The sequence below is a fragment of the Heteronotia binoei genome, chromosome 2 (assembly GCF_032191835.1).
Source record: "Heteronotia binoei isolate CCM8104 ecotype False Entrance Well chromosome 2, APGP_CSIRO_Hbin_v1, whole genome shotgun sequence".
NCBI classification, from domain to species: domain Eukaryota; kingdom Metazoa; phylum Chordata; class Lepidosauria; order Squamata; family Gekkonidae; genus Heteronotia; species Heteronotia binoei.
This window is the reverse complement of record NC_083224.1, coordinates 157,289,151-157,311,683: the sequence shown is the minus strand read 5'-3', so window position 1 is coordinate 157,311,683 and position 22,533 is coordinate 157,289,151. Positions and strand designations below refer to the sequence as shown.

The following is a 22,533-nucleotide window of genomic DNA, read 5'->3' as shown; positions in this document are numbered from 1 at the left end:
GGTTCTCCCACTCCCAAAAGCATGATGCTTAGAACAGACCCAATTTATCAGTATTCTGTGGATCTTTCAGAGGAGGGTAACAGGGCAAAACATTTGGTGAGGATTGTGAAGTTACAATCCATAGTCCCATACTCTCCCTCCACACCCTGGCCCCAGTATCCATGATTTAAAAATAAATCCAAGATATAAGAGTCATGCAGTACTAGTGTGTGCTGAATAGGACATCTGCAAAATCTGATTGGTGAAGTGGAATCCCAAAACAGGAAGTAACAGAATCCAATTAGAATTAAACTGGGGGTAATCGGCTTATCTCTAAAAATTATCCTGCTTAAATTTTGAGTGAATAACCTGAGAGTATGCAAATCTGTGATAGTTCAATAGTATTTAACATCCAACATTTGGTAAGTGTTGTGATCTACCAATGCCAAATCTGACATGTAGCACTCAGTATCTGATAATATCTGACAACTGATATGTGGTAGGAGTCAGAATTTGACAGTTTCTGACATACATGAATCACCAGTTGACAGTCTCTCCGCTGACAATAGCAACCATAAATACACATAATATCAGTCAATATTTGGCAATTCCCCCAAAATAATCTAGAATAGAGTTTAAATAAATCTTATACGAACTTCATTCAACTCATTGAAAGAAATGGATTTTGATGTCAAATTCTCACAAATACCCAATATTTAGGTAGAGCTTCAGCACTAAATTCTAAATTGCACAATCTGAAATTTCATGAGGAATGTTAAGTCCAGCTGTATAAGTGTGTGAATTAGAGTATAAAATATTTTTAATAAATATCTTAAGGGTAAATGAACTTGCATGCTTTCTACTGTCCAAATAATACTCACCTTGTTCTTATTGCTTATAATTACTAATTGTGCACTCCATCAAGATTTGCCTTCTATTTTCAGAACCAACCCTTCTTTAATACGATGATTTACATCCCTCTTGTTGCATCTGTATAAATCTACATTTGAATTTCTATACCATTCACCTAGTGAAATGCTAACGAATATTTCTCTCTTTGTTTTTTGCATTAAGAAATTGCCATAGTAATCCCTGAAATAGTTTACGCAGGAATTTTTATTCTCTTAAATCTTCCAGTGTTAAAGCAACAAGAAAACATTTAGAATGTCCTTTGGTGGAATCTTATTACACTTGCTATAATATGTAAACTGATATTCTTTGATGCCAGCACGTTGCCCATACAGAGAAATCTCTGCACAATTAAATAAAAAGCAAAAGCTTAAAGAAAGAAAAGATAAAATAAAACATAACTCCCCCCCCCCTTTATCAGATTAGGATTAAAGTACATTAATAAACTGTCTGTTAACACAAATCGGCAATAATACAAAAAATCTACATATTACATTATTCAAGAAAAATAACTCGATTTGAATACAAAAGGATAAATACACTCTTTTTTTTGTCCTATAGCCACTCTTGTACAATAGGTGAGCACTGTATCAAACTGATGCAGTGCATCTAAGATATACAAGGGTATGACTGGCTTGAGATTTACTGAGGAGGGACACATGTGCATTACTAACATCAGACAAAGAAATCTTCAACCAACAAGGGTTACAGAGCAACGTTCACTAAAGCACAGTTGGAAGGGGATTCAGGGGCTGAAGCAGGCCAATATGGCAGCTTTGAAACTGATTTCCTTATACCCACAATGCACTGACAGCAAAGAATGCCTTTGTTTGGTTGGTCCACACACTGGGAAGAGGTACTGTTGTACACCAGATTGGAGGAGCAAGGTTTTGTGGGGGGATTTTTTTGTATTCCCATCCAAGGGGGCTCTCAAAGCCTTGTTTTTTGATCCTGTGCAAGCATTTGCAGCTGGCATTGTGATTAGCAGTAACAGTATTGACAGCTGCCCACTTAACTGGAGTCAGAAAATAACAGTCTTGTCTCGCTGTGTTGTCCAATATGGCTTAGTTCTGTTAGGCCTTTTTTAGTCTATATATATGGAGATTTGACTCCCCCCTTATTTTTTTTTAAAAAAGATTTATTAGCAAATGCTTGCTGTTGCTGTTGCTGCTGTAATTTTCGTTTCTTTCCTTTCCTGTGGCACATTCCTTTTAAAGCAGTCTGAAGTCAATGTCTCCAAAGCTGCATAGCCTAAAATACGAAAAGCTCACTTAATCCTAATAGAGCAATCAGGAGCAATAGAAGTACCAATGGTTGTAACGATATTGCCCCATTCTTGGAGTCTTGACTGCAGCTTTGTGAATCCTTTTCACAACTTGGCTTCTCGCACAATACACCAGTGTAGTGGGGAGGACACTGGCAGCGTACGTTGTTCAGGCATGTTCCTCCATTCTGGCAAATCTGAAGTTCATTGTCACACACGTTTGCTGCAAAATGGTGTGGGAAAGAAAAAGAGAGGCATACTTAATACAGATTAATTGGTTACAGAAGGCGATGATGAGCAATAAGTGCATTGATCTTCATCTTAAAAAAGCTTTCTATGATCAGTACACTTACGTGTGAGTAACTTCACTGGAATTCTGATAATTACTCACCAGTAAATGCATTTAAGATAGCAGCAAAGAATTAAGCCACACAGTTCTGACACAGCCCATAATGTTCCCCATTATAAGTGTCACCTTTCAACACAGAGATCTGTTTGTATGCCATTGGAAGTTGAATACCTTCCCAAAACATATGAAAATTGATCAGACTACACAACAGAGCAATTCGAAAACAGTTTGTATGTGTAACCAGTTTATAAGTGCTGAATATGCTCATTTTCATGAATCAACTTTGTTAAAGCTTCCAACTGAGAGTTTAAATTAATCTGCCCCATTTTCAGTTCTCTGTTGATTAGACTTGGGAAGACATTAGACTGGGACACAGGTACTCCCAGGAAATGGCAGGTGCCTGTTCTCTTGGGACACCCTGTGATCAAAGTCAGGTGCCAGCTATGTCATTTTGCAAATTGTTCATATACACTGTGTGAGAAAATGATTAACACATTTTAAAAAAATTTATAAGGTAGAGTCTTTTTGTGAATGTACCATTTCCGACTGCAAATGGGCAAATCATGTTAATCAAATGCTTCCGGCCTACAGTAAGTTAGCATGCCACTGAGGAATGTTCCAGCTAGCTCTCCACATGCAGGGAAATGCTCTTGCCTGACCTTCAGTCTGAAGTGGTGCAAGGAGGTGGAAGAAAAGTGTAAGCCACTTTGAGTCTCCATGGTGTAGAAAAGTAGGGTATAAATGAAGCAAATAAACTGTTTCTTTACTTTTGCTTATGCAAGATATGTTGGGCTGGGGTCCCCAACTTTTTCAAACCTGCAGGGACCTTTGGAATTCTGATACAGTGCGCGCGCGTGTGTGTATGTGTGTGGGGGTGAAGGCATAAAACGACTGCTGCAAGAGGTGGAGTCAGCCACAAAATGGCTGAAACAGCTTATATTCAGTCATACAGTCCCTGGGTAGTAGTAGTAGATACTGCCAAAATAACATTTTTAAAAATCTACACAACCAATCAAATCTCAAACAGCCAATCAGAAGCCTTGCTATACAAGAGTACCACGCGGCCCTGTCCACTTTGTAAAAACACTTGTAGGGCTCCAGGAAAGGTGTTGGCAGGCACCCTGGTACCCCCGGGCACCATGTTGAAGACCCCTGTTATTAGTTATTTGCATGAAATTGATTTCTCTAGATTACAGCTACAGACATTAGTGTTGATCTCAATTAAACACAAAATGGGATTACAGCATAAATTGTTGCAGTTTTGCAGACATAATGTTGTTAGATATCCAGTTGGTTGTGGACATCTATGGCCAATCCAGATATAATGCTTTAGAATGGTTCCTTGTGGTTAAACAATCAGGAGTATTACATTTGGCCAGGGCCTCTATTTTTTTCTTACTTTTATTGAACCAGAATATTTAATAATTGTGTTTACATCAAAAAAGATAATTTAGCTGCGGCAAACAGGACAGAACTTGCACATAACAAAAGTGCAATGCATAATTGCAGAAAACAAAATATCAATATGACACATGAGCCTTTACACCAAGCAGTCTATGGAAGATGACATGGCATGGGAAAGTCAGCATGCTCCTAGGCCACTGCTAAGTGAGGAAAAAATGCAATTCATCTTTCAAATCAAAATGTATTGATAAAGTGCCTGAAAATGGCACACAATGAACTGAGAAGCACGAAATATAACAAAGTTTAGGGCTTTGATCCCATGAAAGTGGCTTTCCTGCTTTCCCCCTCTGTTTCTACTGAAATTGTGCCTCTTGAGTGAGTAGACCCCCAGGAATCTTGGGGGTGGGGATTCCAAGTAAGAGCCAACAGCAAGAGGAGGAATCATACAAAATCACCCTCTCCACTCTTCTATCAATTGAAGTTCGTAGTAGAAGGGAAAGCGCACTTAGGATCCATGCCACTGCAAGTAATTTGCAATATGTATCTCTTAGTCCACAACTTTAGCATGTGATATTGAAAGTACTACTTCATCAATGTGAATCCTCTCTAACGTCCACCTACATGCATACATTATTTCCCATCTAATACTCCTACTAATTTACAGAGATAAACTAAAACACACTTAGCTCTTCCATAATTGGCTTTCTTAGTGCAGGGCCCTACTTGAGCCATACAGCACATGCTTTGCTTGCAGAAGATCCCAGGTTTACTCTTCATAATCTCTAAAGTAAAAGGATGTCTCTTAGGCCTACTAAGACCTTTGTCAGAATCCTTCAATTTTGCCTACCAGTTAGAGAAGCTAGTACTTAACTGGGTGGGACAATGACATAAGAGACAGTTCCATATACTTATATGCCATTTTATTCCCCCCACAGGAATATTCCTTGCCAGGAACACTCATCTGTTTAAAGCTCTGTACTCTCATCTACTGTCATATGCCTAACTAGTCCTAAATTAAATTATAAATCTTCATATAATTCAAATTAAATTATAATTCGTCATATAATTCAAAAATTCATATTATTCATATAATTCAAAGTAGCACTGTGAACATATTGGAGCTTTTTGTAAGCTGAAGTGAGAATTATATGAAGCACAGTTTCCAATCTAAGTTGAGGCCAAGAAGGACCACAGAAACATTAAGTACGCCTAGGATTCATGTTGCCATTTGTTTCTTGGAAGAAATACAACTATTTGCAGTCTACCAGTGCTACCTGGTCAATTTAATCACGGGCTGGAAATTCAGGCATGTGCTTTGCTTGCAAGGAAGAGAGTGATGATTCCAGGACGCACTAACTAAAAATACATGGGACTGTAATTTTAAGGACGTTTTAAAAAGTTTTTGTGCATATTAGAAATAATGTTGCATTATGTATGAAGACAGCATGTAAACTGTTGAATTGACTTATTCTATGAATTTAATAGAATACAGTTATTGAAATATTTGAAAGTAATCTTTAAGAGAGTTTTACCCGCATACTTTTGTGTCATCAATTCCCAATTGGGGGCAGGATACCCCCCTGGTTTGGAAGCCCTTCCACATTTCACAGTTATCAGAAAGTGTGTGTGTGTGAGGAAAAACGTCTGTTCAACACTCCATTATACCCTGTGGAGACCAGTTCCCATAGGTTATAAGGGAGAATTAATCCATGAGTATCTGGAGCTTGGGGGGGGGGGGTTGGCTGTTTTTTGAGGTAGAGGCACCAAATTTTCAGCACAGCATCTGGTGCTTCTCCTAAACCTCCCCCAAGTTTCAAAAAGATTGGACCGGGGGTCTAATTCTATGAGCCCCTAAAGAAGATGCCCCATCCCCCATTATTTCTAATGGAAGGAAGGCATTTAAAAGGAATGTGGTCCCTTTAAGTGTGGCAGCCAGAACTCCCTTCACAGTTCAATTGTGCTTGTCACAACCTTGCTTGTGACTTCACTCCAAAGACTCCTGGCTCCACCCCCAGAGTCCCCAGATACTTCCTGAGTTGGACCTGGCAACCCTAATCTGTACTTGGCTGACACCTGGATTACTGGCAACTGCTCTCCTCTATAATCTCACTTTCTGTAAAGCATCTCTAAGAAGTCTCTTAAAATCTTTGCCTGGTTATTCTCATACTGGTTATTCCAGCACCCCACCAACCCCACTTATATACCTTAAAATAAAAGCTTTGCTTTTTTATTTTTAAAGAGCCATATTTGGCTGCAAAGTGAGCCATGTCACAGTGGTCCTTTTGGTAGCTTCAGCAAATCCATGATGGTGGGATTGGAGACCAACTGATGACAGCAATGCTGATCCTGTGAATTTAGGGGGATGTATTTGTAAATTTCCTGCATTGTGCATGGGGTTGGACTAGAAGACCTGGGTATGCCTTCCAACTCTATGATTCTATGACATATGCTAGTTAAGGGGAACAGCAACCATTAGCATTCCTTCACTCAATTTGGTCGTTAGGGCAAGGGGACTAATGTCTTTATGTGATATAGTTTGTGATCAGGGGCCAAAAGTCCATTGCAGGAACCCCTCCAGTGAAACGCCTATGAAACTATTCTGTAAGTAATTGCTATTGCAATTTTATGTAATTGGTAGCAGTTGGATGATAGCAATCCATGGATTTCATGCTGCTTGACTACACTGAAGTAGCTCAACTGTCTCTTTGATTCCTCTGGATGTTTTTGCCCCCTTATCTGGGAACGTGGACATGTGTCCTCTGAGTCTTCGTTGCCCATTGCATGCATGCAGTTATATATGAATGTCTTAATCATATGGCATCATTTGTATCTAATGGCCACTGTTGTCTACAACCCTGACCAACGCAAGGTAATTAAATGCATAAATTCAAAATGGCTGCCTTTGGTAGACAATTAACTTACATTACTTGATGGCATCCATTGGCATCCGTGTTGCACTGTGGCACTTCTGTCCATTTTTAATTGAAAGACTTATACAGTTCTTACGGACTAGCACCTTGCTCATGATGGGCATGACTCATTAAAATTGTACAGAGGTTGTGCAAAGTTCTATTGAGGCTGGTCAGATTACTCCATTTACAACCGTCCAGCTAAACAGAGCCTTTTTACTTTCTGGTATGCAGTTCACTTCTAATTCTGCACATGCAAATGGGCTGAATAGTAATACCCTTCAACTTCCTCTCTAGCAGGCTATGCTATAATTAATATGAGGGCAGCCAACAGGCAGCATCTAAACATGTTCTTCCTTCATCACCTTCCTCTCTGATTTCTTTTACAGTGCTAATGTATCTTTTATGACCCATTGACATAACATTGAAATGCAGCCACAGTTTCTGATCTGTAAATGTCACAACTGCATATTAAGTTACAATAAATGCTGCTTGCTCAGGGAATTATGATGATGATGACCATATGTCTGCATTTTACCCTCCTTTAATACAGCACACAAGATAGGCCTAATTGGAAATTTTTATACTGCAAATACAAATCAAGAGGAATAATAAACCATAAAGCAAGTTTGATGAGATTTCAAGCATGGGAATTTTTTTTTTTTTTTTTGCATACAACAACAGAAGCAACAAGTGGACAATAATAAACCATGAAAGGATACTACTTGTGAATATGCATATTCATTTCCAGGCTTATATTCTGGCCATTTTCTCAATGATCTGAACTGTTTACAGAAGACTAAGTGAAGGGAAGGGTACGAGAAAAGAACTTATTTGCCTGTATTCTGCCACTCCACTAAGGAAAGTTTGAAGGAGCCCACCTTCAACATAAAAGTCACTTAGGCTGCAGGAAGTTCCTCTGCTGCCCACTGTCTTTGCTGTTAGCTTCTGTGTGTTCACCTGACCATTTGAAAATGTTCTTCATGCATACTTGCAGGTTCTCGATGAGCAACAGTTGCTGGTCTCAGATAATATGGACAGATCAGGTGGACATTATGTTGTTCGGAATACGGATAATTCTTGACTCCCCTGGTCCAATTTTTCTGAAACTTGGGGGGTACTTTGGGGAGAGGCACTAGATTCTATACTGAAAATTTGGTGCCTCTACCGCCAAAAACAGCCCCCCCCCCCAGAGCCCCAGATACCCACAGATCAATTCTCCATGATTTTCTATGGGAATAAATCTCCATAGGGAATAATAGAGTTCCCAGCAGACATTTCCCTCCCTTCCCCCCGCTTTCTGATGACCCTGAAGCAGGGGGAGGGTCTCCAAACCGGGGGATCCCCTGCCCCAACCTGGGGATTGGCAACCCTACTCTCAGGAAATAAAAATAAGATTCATACCACAAAAGGGCAATTAATGGTTCAATCCATTGTACACAGTGCATGCAAAAAAACTAAGGGGCAAGGTCCCATATGCAAAAGCAATGTCACAAGTATTATAGCAGTTAAGTTGCTAGATGGCTTTGTTTTCACTGGGACTGGCACTTACAAAGAATCTTAGGAGAGCCAGTTTGGTGTAGTGGTTAAGTACGTGGACTCTTATCTGGGAGAACCGGGTTTGATTCCCCACTCCTCCACTTGCACCTGCTAGCATGGCCTTGGGTCAGCCATAGCCCTGGCAGAGGTTGTCCTTGAAAGGGCAGCTGCCGTGAGAGCCCTCTCCAGCCCCACCCACCTCACAGGGTGTCTGTTGTGGGGGAGGAAGGTAAAGGAGATTGTGAGCCGCTCTGAGACTCTTCGGAGTGGAGGGCGGGATATAAATCCAATATCTTCATCTTCTTCTTATTCAGACTTCCTCCAGTCTAAATGCATTTACTTCAGTGGGTTTAGGAATGCAATAATTCTGTATAGGATTGCACTGTTAGGGTACAGCTGGAAAAATAAAAATGGAAAACCCCCCCCCCAATTTAACAGATTTCTGGAAAGCGAGCTTCCTACTGTGTTGGCTTTATGGCAGGTTCCAAAGGTGAAAGGTCAGGCCATCAAGACCAAAACAATCATAATCAGAGAACAACATCAGTAGAAAATGTCCATGTTTCTATTTTAGAAAATGGCATCTAGCTAGTTGGATCATGCTGAGGAGGCTTTCCGGAACTTACCTTTTTGGTTCTGAAAAATGTGCTAGGATTTGACTTCAACTTAGATTGTCATATTGGGTTCTATTATTCCAATTCTATTTGCAGGAGCTTTTTGTGTTAAAGCAGTTGGTTTTGCTGTGCAGTAAATGTAAAAGTAGGTGTTTCAGTAAGCTTAAACTCCTCCTTTGCCACACCCTTTTATCCTTTTTTATTTTTCTCTCCTATTTTTCTTCCTTTTTTGTTTCTTTCACAGATCTTTCCCCTCTAATCTTGTAATGGGACCCCAGTGCAATGTGATGAGAACGCTTGTGGAAGCTGTTGATTGTTATCTATTGTTAAGAAAAAGTCCACCTTGATTGTATGCATCATATTTTACTGTTGATAAATGATAAGAATTAGATAATTCTCACTTATAAAGATTGTTTTGGCCTTCCTGTTAATTTCAGCTATTCACAGCACATAGCAAGATAGTGAGCCTGGCAAGTTAGGAAGGGTGCCAAGTCATCTTTGGCTTTTTATCCAACTCCATTAAGTGTCAGTGTCACGTAGAGTGCCGCATACTCAGCAGTGAGAGGCCTACTTTACCACTTGCTCAGTCAAGTGGCTCAATCTGTCAGCTATTTATGAAAGGAAATAGTGAATTTAGTTTCAGAGGGTTAACTAAGTTGAACAGCTAGATGCCAGGCCACTAGTACCTTAGAGATCAACAAGATTTTTGTGGTATGAGCTTTTGTGAGTCAAAGCTCCCTTTATCAGAGTAGAATTTATCAGAACAAGACTGAGATAGCTCTCTTGGTACTGATCAACAAGAAGTAGTACATACAGTAGCTAACAAACACATTCACACACTCTAAAATGCCTGACATAATATAGCCATAACTGATGCAGAGGTTCCCAGTTCATCTAACTGTAGCAGAGTCTGGCAGCCCATGCTTTTAGTGAAGATATATAGTTTGACATCAGACATAAATTACTACCTTCCATCTGTAATGCATGCTGCAGAACCAATGACCCATATCTTTACAACTGCTTGGGGGCTTATCTGTGGCTAACCCAGCATTTCACATGTGTAATAAATTCTTTGAATTATTGGATTCAGAGATCACCATGGATCAAAGCATCTGTACAGATGACCAGAAAATTCTCAAGCTTTGCCAAGTCCCAAACACACTGTGGTCACTGATGGAGAATTAAATTATATTGACTTAGAACCAAACCCTTTCCTCTGGAAGAAACTATTAATAAAATATTGACATTTTCTGTAGGTTAAGGCTTCCATAAATTCTGAAAAAAGTGGTTTTGCTCACACTATATTCAAAGAAAGCCATTTATTCTCTAATTCTGAGTGTTGTTAATAATAAATGCAGGCATAGAAAAATCAGGGGTTTTTTGTAGCAGGAACTCCTTTGCACATTAGGCCACACTCCCCTGATGTAGCCAATTCTCCTGGTGCTTATAGTAGACCCTGTACTAAGAGGCCTGTAAGCTCTTGGAGGATTGGCTACATCAGGGGTGTGTGGCCTAATATGCAAAGGAGTTCCTGCTACAAAAAAAGCCCTGAGAAAAATAATTGCAGGCATTCTGCCTGCCACAAAACATAGCTGCGGTGATAGCGGTGGAATGTGTGCTGAAGGTGGAACAGATACCTGCGACAAAGAAGTTTCCTGCTTAAGGCCAATGCAAGCCTTGGAGGAAATGGAGCTGGGGTGGGTAGGATGGAACACAGGGTTTCCAACTCTCCACTGGCATCTGTCTACAGTTCTTCAAAACACTGACTTTAGACAGAGCTTCTACAACTTCTCCTAGAAAGTCAACAGTGGCTCATGAGATATGGAAACTTCAGAGCTCCACAGGGGATAGGAATTTGCAATAAAAGGGTTTTTTTTAAAACAAATCCTTTAGGGTTGCAAGCCTCTAGGTGGCACCTGGAGATCTCCTTCTTTTACAACTGATCTCTAGATGGCAGAGATCAGCTTCCCTGAAGAAAATGGCCGCTTTGAAGGATGGACTCTATGGCTTTGTACCATGCTGAAGCTCCTCCCCTCCCCAAACCCTCTCTTCTCCAAGATCCACCCCCAAAGTCTCTAAATATTTTCTAACACAGACCTGGCAACCCTAAAACCCTCACATCACACAATGCATATTATCATTTGCAGCCACCAACACTCATGCCAGACATTGTGTCACCAGTCAGGAACGTGGTAAATACATCATGTAGATTAGACCTACACTTGGGAACCTGGTTGCAAGTAATTCGTGAGAGGGAGGGCCAGCCAGCCTTCTCCTCACTGGCTGCGTCTGCTGCTTTATCACCTTCTATGCCAGTAAGGGTGTGGAGAAGACAACAGCAGCAAAGATGCTACTGTATCCTCCTTATTTTCCTGGCTGCTTCTGCCTTGCTGATGTCTTTCCTGGGTATGTGTGTTGGGGTGCAGCTTGAAAAGGAAAGAAAGTGCTGCTGCCTTATTGCTTACCCATCCAGTCTCCTCCTTTGCTTTTCCTTGCAGCAGGAGTGACATCATCCACCTACTTTTCCAACCACCACTGCTTCCTCACCTTCTTTTGCTGCCCACCCACCTATTTCTCATCTCTGGCTGCCCCCCCCCCACCTCCACTCCACCACCACTGGGCAGCTACCATCTTTAATACTGGTGGTAATGATCTCGAGGTGCTATATTGTGAGGTCTCTTTTTCTTTATGAGCCTGCCTAAGGGCAGACAACACTCCATATTTGGGGATGATTTTGAATCCTCCTTTTAGAAAAGTCTAGATTTTTTTTTTGCAAGCTCAGGGGCTTCCCCAGGTCAGTGGAAAACTATTGTCCATTTGCATTTGACTCTATTCTCTTAAGTTTTTCAGTCTGCGCTAGGACGGACTTCAGAATTAAATATAATCCGGGCTTTTTTTGAGCAGGAATGCAGTTCCGGCTAGCTTGGTGTCAGGGTGTGTGTCCTAATAATCAAATGAGTCCCTGCTGGACTTTTCATAAAAAAACCTTTGCAAAACAATGGTGATATCAGGGGGTGTGGCCTAATTTGCAAATGAGTTCGTGCTGGGCTTTTTCTACAAAAAAGTCCTGAATATAATCGAGTTTTAACAGATGATCAGACATGAAGGCAAGCTGAACCTTTACCACTGCACAGAAACCTACCACTGCACAGGAGGCATACAGTCTTTTATGCAGCAGTGAGAATAGCTGCACTTCCTAAAATCCCCATTTGCACAGACCTTTTAACTCTATGTGAACCTCTTCCCTACTTACCTGTGATCCTGAAAAGTTGGATTTATGAGTGATTTTTTTGGGAAAAGAGGGGTTTTTTTGTAATTGCTAGTGGCCTTTTGGGAGAAGCAGTCAGTTCTTCTGCTAGGCAATTGATGAATGCCAGTCAGAAGAGCAGGATCAACGGAGAAAAAGGCAGTGTTTGAAGGTGAGCTGATATTAAGACTGAGGTCTAATTCTCACAGTGTTTGGGCTGAGACTCAGATTGCAACGTGAGTCATGTGACTAAATACCTTTTTATAAAAATACTTCCTTTACACCAGTGGTTCTCAAACTTTTTGAAGTGGACTCCCCCTTCTAAACTTACTCTTCCCCCCTTTTGGAACTGCCACTTCAGTTCCCTGGTCCACTGGCAGTACAGGTCTGAGATCCTCTGGCAGTTATTGTGTTGGGACTGTGTTGATTCCCTGGGAATGAGTGGAGGTGCTAGTAGAACTGAAATAGCAGAATCCAAAATGTCAATCAAAGGTGGTCTAAACTCAGTGATTCAGATTGTGAATCACTGAGTTGCTAGCTCCGTATATATGTTGTGTAGTAATTTTAACTAGAGACACTGACAGCTGGAAGCAAAGAGGTGAAAGGTAATCAAATCCTGTTGTTTGGTTCCTGGGAATTCTCCCTGTGGTGAAATCATCTCTGTGATAAGAGGAGTGTGTGTGTGTGTGTGTGTGTGGGGTGGGGTGGGGAATATGTCCTAATAAAAACGGGATCTCCTTGGTTCAGTTGTTCACTTCTTACAGGTGAGAAAGGCTGGGGCAGCAGAAAATGCAGGCCCATTTCTCTTCTTGTCATGAGTAACTATATGATTCTACTTTGAACTACTGGCTTTGGATTTGGATATGGCTTCTATAATCTCCCTCAGAAAATCAGCAATCACTCATGGGATACAGAAACTTTGCAACTCTGTGAGAGGGAAAGGGAGGCAACACACAAAAAAATTCTTTATACCCCACAATCCATATTGTTGTTTGTAATGATCAACACTCATAGCAAGTACATGTGCCAGACACTGCATCACCAGTGAAGAACATGGGCCGCTTTCACATTAACATCCTAAACCAGATGTTGTCTGTTGTTGCCCTGGTTCTGAGTAAAGCTACACAGGGATGGGAGTTCATCCTATTAATGAGCCATCTCTGAAGCACTATGGGCATTTCAAACTTCACCACTATTTTCCCCCGCCCCTTTTTGCCACATGATCTTCCTTGCCTTTCTCTCCTGAATGTTCTAAGTTGAGTGCTACAGTGCTAAACCAATGTAGTCTCTCAATAAAGCCAAGGCATCTCAGTGGTACTGCTGTAACACTGAAGTGCTATATTGGTTTAGAGCTATAGTGCTCAACTTAGAATGCTTAGGGGGGGAGAGAGTGAGAAATCACCACCAAAAAAGGGCAGGGGAAAAGTGGCATTGTAGCACTATGGACATTTTATACAGCACACCACATCACAGATTCAGAAGCACCAGGGCTTTCTTTGCAGCAGGAACTCCTTTGCACATTAGGCCACACACTCTTCATATAGCCAGTCCTCCTGGAGCTTACAGTTAGGCCCTGTACCAAGAGCCCTGTAAGCTCTTGGAGGATTGGCTAATCAGAGGTGTGTGGACTAATAATATGCAAAGGAGTTCCTGCTACAAAAAAACCCTGAGAAGCCCAATGAAGAGGTGAATATGGAGGAAGGCCATTTCCCTCAAAAACAGCTCAGCCCTGCTTTGCCAATGGGACACAAGTGGCTTTGTATGAACAGGTAAATAAAATCTGTTAGCAGCCGGTTGCTAAAATGGTTGTGTCTGAACTGACAGGAAAAAATCCATTAGCAACCTGCTGCTAAAATGGCTTTAAAGGGCTATCTGAAAGAGGCCATGGTGTCTTATAGATGAGACCTGTATAAGCTTTAATAGGGTAGAATTCAAGAAGCCAGATAATAAATTAACATAAACTATAGCTTAAGTGGCTGTGAACAACTTGTTTGAGCAAAACCCCTATGTTGACAGTGTTATGCTGCATAGGCCACCAGTACAACAAAGAGGCACTGGTAACTCTCAAGAAAAAAAAATGTTACTGATTATTATTTTTAAAAATACACTCGTCCATCTCTTCCAAGTCCTACTGACCTAGACTGGACCAATGTTACTGTCAACTTTCCCTTCCTGCTGTAAAATGCTGTTGTGTTTAACAACCAACCCCCCCCCCCCAACCCCTATAAGCGTCTTTGCTTAAGTTTTTGGAGTATGAGGGATTTTCCCATTATCATGAACCTTTAAGAGAACTGCTGTCTGCTCATTTGCAGTGCAGTGGTTACATTTAAGAGTGAAATTAACTGGTTACAGAGTTAGACTGAGATCCTGGAGACCCAGGTTCAAACCCCCACTATGCCACGGAAGCTCACTGGGAGACGTGGGGCCAATCACCTTCTGCCTAAATCGAGGAAGAGAGAATAACATTGTAAGACACTTCAGGTCCCCATGGGTGGTGGGGGGGGAGAGAAGTGGGGTATAAATACCAATATAAATAATTTAATAATCTTGATGGAATGCAATCCACTGTGTGCTTTGTTGAATTGATGGACAACTCATATATGAACATATGAAGCTGCCTCATGCTGAATCAGACCCTCAGTCCATTAAAGTCAGTATTGTCTACTCAGACTGGCAGCAGCTCTCCAGGGTCTCAAGCTGAGGTTTTTCATGCCTATTGCCTGGACCCTTTTTAGTTGGAATTGCCGGGGATTGAATCTGGGACCTTCTGCTTACCATGCAGATGCTCTACCACTAAGCCACTGTCCCTCCTTATCCTACTTGGAAGTAAATTGTAATATATTTTATACAGATTATCACCAAAAAAGTGTGGTTCCAAAGCCTGGAGTCTGAGGCTGCAATCCTTTGTCCACTTTCGTACACACGAGCACCACAGAAGTAAGTGGATATAAATGTTATTTGAAATTACAATAGGGAGTGCTTTATTAAAAATATTGTTAAGATTTTGTGATTCAGGATTTTATGAAGTTATATAGATGATGTACAATCAGTTTATTGTGTAACGTCAGAAATGTGACTGTCATACAGATAGCAGAAAGGTTCCTGAAATAGCAGAAAAGGTACAGAGGGGAAAAAAGGAAAGGAGCTATAAAAAGGGAGCAAGTGAGAACACAGTATCCAGCATAGATCAAAGGAATGAGTGGGCACACTCTTGATAGAATTCATAATCTCACATCATAGAGTCGTTTTTGACAAGCCTGACAGAGGATAACAAGAGATTGGTTTCTAAAATGGATGAAATTGAAAATAAATCCAGGATTAGTCATTTTAGAATTACTGTTGTTCCAGAGGGGGCAGAGTCCTCCTATCTTTCTTAGTCTGGAGAAAATAGTACAGGAAAAACTAAGCTCATACAGTTGTCTGATTTACATCAAGCACTTGAAGCAAGAAGATTCTCGAGAGTGGAAAGGAATCTTAGGCTTCATCTATGTCATAAATCTTTAGGATTATATTTAGATGTTGCACATTCTATAATAAAGTTCCAAAAAACACTACTCAAGGGGTACAATCAAATGAGGGGAGACTGGGGAAAGCAGCAAAGGTGATAAAGTATTTATAAAATTTAAAAAAAGTATTTATAACATATGGTAAGTAATAAAAGGTTTCAAGGTCAAGAGAAATGAATGGGCAACCTAGGTAAAAAAAATCATCCTGGAGCATGAGAGCAGGTTGGGATATTTGGGGTATTTTAGCAGTTTTCCAGCCTGTGAGCAGAGATTTGGCTACAGGAAATCACAACTGCATCTTGTTGTCTCTGCCCCCTAACATAGTAGCACTCCTCTCCTCTTTGCTTCATAGGGACTAGCTACAGAGCATCTCTCAATTATATCCATAGCATGGAAATGTGCAATTTAGCCTTCTGTATACAAAATGAATTATGTTATTTTCAGCCATGAAAGGAAAAAAAGAATTCATTGTGGTGATGGAACTGACAGAGTCCTTCATGTGGGCCTCTGGAAAACATATTGGGAAACAGAGCTCTGAATTGTAGCTGTAATGTTTTCATACCTTTTAAATGATGGGAATAAGCCCAGAGTGCCCATCTTTTAGGGCAATCTTACAATGCCTGCAGTGAGACTAGATGTTGTTTACTACAATTTGGGTCTCTCTGTTGCTTCTCTGTCTGTACGAAAATGTTCATAAAATAATCTTTAAAAATATTCTTGTGTCTTCAACAAAAAGGGCATCCGCTTAATACATTTTTTGAAAATCCTATGCCTGCTTTTAGAAGGAAAAATGGTCTGGCTGAACATACTGGCAACATACTTCAGGATTTTTTTTTTTTTGTTCAGAACCCCCCCCCCCTCCCCAAATGCATTTTAGTAAGTAGATTAGGATAGTTCCAAAGGAGAAGAATCAGGTCTGTTATGTAAATTTTCATGTGAGACACCTGCTGTGCATAGCAAAATGCTTTGAAAAAAATTATTACACATTTGAGTAGCCAAAAGAAAATCCTTTGAATTTGGATTTTCACACAATGAAAAAGGTATTAGATTCCTGTCTGGATTATTCATGCCAATTAAAAACTTTAATTACTGCTTCTATTTAGTCATATGTATGCAAAAAAGCATTAGAGGTTGGCTCTATTTTTATGCTTCTTTGGCTTAGAAAAAGGTGATTATTTTGACAATTAGTACTGAAAACCATTGATAGCTGTTTTTTTTTTAATGATGAAATTGCAAATGACATGAAACAGGGCTTTTAATGGCAACATCACTAGGTTTGTAACTGAACATGTCATGAACAGCAAAACTGCAATAACATGGAAAAGAACCTACTTAATCTAATGAAATGAGAAAGGCTGACAGTTGTTTTAAATGGCTGAGAGTTTTTTGTAGGGAAGATATGTAACTAATTGTAACATCAAGAGTAAAACCATGCATATACATCATCAGGACATGATTTAAGTGAATAAAATTGTCATCATGAGCAGATCTACTCAGAAAATCCTTCTTAGGTCCACGTAGGCTGGGTCTAGACTGGCATTTTGAGTCGCTAGGCGGGTGGACCAAAAAAGCATGAGCACACACGCGCACCAATGTCCCATCCCATTCGTGGGCTGTCCCACTTGCACTGCAAAAAGCTACTACTTCGGAAATGGTAGCTTTTTACAGTGCAAGTGGGATGGCCCTCAGATGGGTTGGGGTGGGAGCATCCCATCCGTCTACCAGCTCAAAATGCTGGTCTGGAGCCTGCCTTAATGGATCTTATTTCCAGGAAAGTGTTCTTAGGGTTGTACTGTAAGAGTACAAACCTAAACAGCTACACCATTCTAAATCTGTTCAAGTTAATTAGCTTGTAATCGTGTTTAGGATTCCACAGCAGATCTGTCAGATCTCCCTATCTGGCTGAGAGACATCTGGTGTCCCCCCCCCCCCCAATGTTGTTCTTTGTTTTGAACAGTTTCACCTTCATAGTGATTCTACAATAGTGCTATTGTCTATAAAATTCCTGAGCTTAGCCCTTTTCAGCGCTTTTTGTGTGTGTGCTCTCACCTTCCTAAATGGGAAAATGTCTTACAATATATACAGTCACCATTTTGTGTGACTGGGACAATGTAGTTTGTAGCTTCAGGTCATCTGAAATGCATATCCATGAAAGACCTGGGCTTCTGATTGTGTACAATGAATCTGGAAAATAGCACATTGCCATTTTCACACAAAATGGTTACTATGTGTTGTGACAGACCATGATGGGTTAAAGCTTGATCCTGGTCTAAGAACTTTGACTGTCAGGGGATTCAAATGGAATTCTGCAGTTCAGAGTGTCAGTTATGAATGTCAGTTAAGAATGACAGTTGAGAGTAGAGTGAGACCAGTTAAGCAGGGGGTGAGGATCAAGGAGGATCCTGAATTAGAAAAGTGGGATGAATACCTCTTCCCTGAGGGAAATAGCTCCTAGTAAAAGGGGGTGATTCCTATTAAGTGATTAGGAAGGAAAATTGGAACTGAAAAATGCTTTCACAACGTTTTCATGGCAGACTTTTTTAATGGGGTGGTTTGCCATTGACTTCCCCAGTCACTTACACTTTACCCCCAGAAAGCTGGGTACTCATTTTACCGACCTCAGAAGGGTGAGTCAACCTTGGCTACCTGAACCCAGCTTCTGCCAGGATCGAACTCAGTTTATGCTTGTTTATTTAAGCAGCGACTGCCAAGATAATTCACTTTGCAGTTTTAAAGACCTGTCTGTATAACCAAACAGCTACTTGATTATGACAAACTATCTATTGTTTTACAGTTACCTCATTTCTGTTGCCCTTTTGCCTTAGAAGTTCTAAACCTGATACTTACCTGACCTTTCCCCCTCAAAAGTGAAATAAAACAATTTGTTAGTTTTGAATTACCATCAGCCATTATCAGACAGACAAAAAGGGATTTTTAGTCAGTCCCTCAGTTCCTTAGGCTGGGTCAATATATATTTATATACATTTAAACAACTGGGTGGGACAGGCAGTGAAATAAAGAAGAAAGAAAAGGGACTGTCCAACCCAAGAAATAGAAAAAGTGAATTTGGGAAGAGGGGAAGCATTATACATGTACTGAAAGGATCCTGTGTATTGCACTCTCCCAATACATAACGCAGGAATGGCAAATACATGATACCTGGAAAAGGTTTTTGTTAGATGAAAATAAAAGTATAACTGGGTTCTTGTGCAAGATAGACATGGTTAGCAGCTTGTTTCTTTGTCAGAAGTTGCTAAAACCAGATGTCACAACATATACGACTGCTGCCAAATGTCTAATTTCCTCCTGTGACATCTAATACAACTTACTCGTGTTCTGATGTCATTGTGCCATGCCCTTCTCTATTCCTGTTCCACAGCCTTCCATGGGTGATGGCAGAATGCTAGGACACTGATACTGGTATTACTGGTATAATGCAAGGGCAAGAAGAGAACTAGACATTTTTATGGTAGCTAGCTGCATATATATGAGCATCCAGTTCCAGCCTCAGATCCCTAGGCTAAGTTTTTGTTGCTCAATAGTTCAAATTTGTCTTACATGCAAATTTTGCTGAATTTTCTATATGAGGTGCCATGCTGTTCTACTGAAGAAGCATTTCTTGATTCATGCCTGATTTGCTTTGTAGCAATAAAAGATGCACTCAAATTAGGCAGAATGTGCCTAAATTAGAATTGACCAAATTTAATCTATGGCAATATGAAGTTCTTCAGTGTTTATATGTCTAACACAGAGATGAAAAGGTAAACTAGTTTATTATACTTTCCACTATGGATGGCAAGGGCAGGATACAAATAAAATAAAATAAAATGAATAAGGGAAATGTGGTTTGGTTCATCGTTTGTGACATGCCCCATTCACGAACTACAGACCACCATAGATTTTTAGGTGGTAGAATGCACTCCCCAGTGCACTAGAGACAGCAAACTAACAGGAAATCTTGATCTTATTCTCCTATACCTGCTTTCCAAGTTTGGTTGAGGATTGGATTTATGGTGTCCCAGTTACAGCCCCCCCCCCACAAAGGTGCCCTTTGGAAAGTGCTTTCTGAGGAAATGACCACCTGTTATTTCCCCAGAAAGCACTTTCCTGGTGGATTTTTTTTTTGTGGGGGGCATAACTTGGACTTCATAAATCCATTTGTGAGTTTGGTGTCTCTAGCACACTGGGGAGGGCATCATTTTGAAAGATGCAGATTCACAAGGCTCCGTAGTATATAGAATGGATCTTGTGCAAACTAGAGACATCAACTGAGCAAGGGATTTCCTCCAGATGCTCCTCTACATGCCCTCCAAATTGTTGCTTTGAAGTTCGTCATGAACCTCCATAAAAAGCTTTAAAATTCATGGAAAGTTCATGCCAGTTGCTCTGTCACAAACCTGACTTTGCAAAACATGAACCAGCCAAAATTAATCACAAACTTTAGTTCACAAGTTGGTTTGTGTCTGTCCTTACTTTCCACCATTATAGTGCGTAAGATTCTGACTAACATTTCTGTGGGTAGAGGGATTCTTTTTGCAGACTTCTGAGTCCTCTATATCATGTTTCTGTGGGTCTGGCATCCCCCAGGAGCAGCATTTGAAGGGGTATTTTAGGGGAATACAGCAGGTAGGTAGAGACAAGGAAATTGCATTCAGGGAAAGGAAATCCCTCCATCAGTGGCAATTTTTGGCAGGTTGCAGCTGTCGTTTAAGAACAACTACTTGTGTGCATTTCTCTGCTGAAATCCATGTGAGCAGCATTCATGGATAGGCAAGGGCGTCTCACGATTTGATAATTTGATAAAACATAAAGTTGTTCTAAACATTATCAACTTGAGTTGAAGCCTCATCATGAGGATATGTTGATACCTGTCAGAAGTGCATGTGTCCAGCTCTCAGATCCAAATCAAATATATCTCTTATAGTATCCATGCTGGTTTTCCTGAGTTAAATTTTGGGAATAAGAGAATGGAAACTAATACCAGTTCCTCACTAGCAGTTGCTCCACCCCTGGGCTTCTGCTTTCCCCAGCTCAAATGATCAATTCTCCACCAGTTGTTGCCACAGGCGCATTGTGATCTGTGACTCCCTTCAATTTCCCTTGCAGCCTTTAGATCTCTAAAAAAATGAGAGCAGGAAGCCACAAGGCAGCAACTGGTGTGGAACTGATCACTTGAGCCCGGGAAAGCAGAAGCCTGGAGTAACTGCTAGTGAGGAACTGGTCTCAGGTTAGGAGAAGGAGTCAAAACATTCTTCTTTTGAATTTTTCATAGTTGGTAGGGATGTAATTTAAGCCAGGGGTGGCCAACAGATGTTTTTTTTGCCTACAGCTCCCATCAGCCCCAGCCATTGGCCATGCTGGCTGGGGCTGATGGGAGTTGTAGGCAAAAAACATCAGGAGAGCTACCGTTGGCCACTCCTGATTTAAGCGACGAATAAATCAGAGTTCTATTACTCTTAATACAGCATTGTTATAAAAGATCAATAACCTAGCGATCCCTGGAGAAGTACTGTTCAGGTGCTGATTATCTTTAGAAATGAAACAGATTTGTAAAATGTACTCAGTGTCTTTGAATGCTTCAGGAAATAAATTAATTATAATTCATGACCTCTGTGAAGATAGATAATATGCTCAATTTTCTACTTTGGGTAATCAGCACTTTGACAACTCATTATTGCCCCTCTATTTTAAAACTCGACTATCAGTTAATAGTTTGATAAACTGAGCCATCAAATAACATATGGATTGATGTACATAAAGCTAACTGAACAGGAAAAAAATACACTACAAGGTTCAACCATTATTTGCTTTGACAGATTTTGCCCACAATCACCACTTTTGAAGGGAATTATTTTATCTCAGATAAAGTGATCAATTTTTTCAAGACTGCAAGTTAAGGAGGGCAGAGGGTAAACTGTTTTTCCTGTGTATGACCTGTGCTTATAACCACTGTTATTATAAGCCAGTTTGTTGGTTTGCACATTGACTATTGCTATAAATACATAGGTATAAATTAAACACAGTTCTCTTGCTTCAAAAAGATGGCTGCTTTGTATTGCTAACACAGACAAATAAAATGTAATCATAACATTGGTAGTATTCTTTACATATCCTCTAAGGATGTGCATTTGGATATACCTGGGCCAAAAATAAACCTGAGCTTACCTGCTAAAAGTTGGCTTGAAATATTTGCAATGAGACAAACACTCTCAAAATTTTTAGATGTAATGAAAATTTATCTACCATTATTTCAGGAAAGTTGGGGGATTTGGGGAATGCCAGGAGCTGAGAAGCAGAGGGAGGAAAATGGCTCTGCCAAACAGCTGTTTGAGGGTATATCTGTTCCTTTGAATTCTAAAGAGCTATTATCTTTTTTATGGGGTAGACTGGCCTCTGATTTCTCCGTTTCCATAGAAAACAATGTCTTTTAAAAATTTAAAGCTGGGGAGGAGACACAGCCAAACAATAGTTTGGTAAGACTAACTTCCTCTCTCACCATCTCTCCCTTCTGTTGACTTGGGGGAGGGAGAATGGAGGCAATTGCAAAAATAACTGAAAAAAAAATCCCAAAACAGTAAGGACAATTTTTAAGATTCAGATAATGAAAAGCATGTCCTCCTCAAAATCTGGATCCAAAATTATTGCAAAATGTTTTGAACTGCACACATGCAATATCTTGAGTGCATGTTGATATTCCCCTTCTCTTAAAGAAATCTGAAAGTTGGCTCCAGAGATTTCACCTCTCTCAACATTTATAAACCAAAATTGGTTTCCAGCTGGTGGAGAGAAGAATGCCTTCCAGGAGTGGATTGAAGC

The 22,533-nt window shown here is 40.3% G+C and overlaps 1 protein-coding gene across 8 annotated transcripts in view; it reads right to left on the bottom strand.

The window, feature by feature from the left end:
- Positions 1-1,077: 1,077 nt before the first annotated feature.
- The window catches only part of NTNG1 (netrin G1), a 366,458-nt gene continuing 345,002 nt past the window's right edge, over positions 1,078-22,533 (bottom strand). For all 8 annotated transcript variants that reach the window (XM_060232307.1, XM_060232304.1, XM_060232300.1 and 5 more), the window contains one exon: positions 1,078-2,375. In XM_060232307.1, coding sequence (XP_060088290.1) covers positions 2,140-2,375 — 236 coding nt within the window. In that variant the 3' untranslated portion in view covers positions 1,078-2,139. The remainder of the gene's footprint in view (positions 2,376-22,533) is intronic.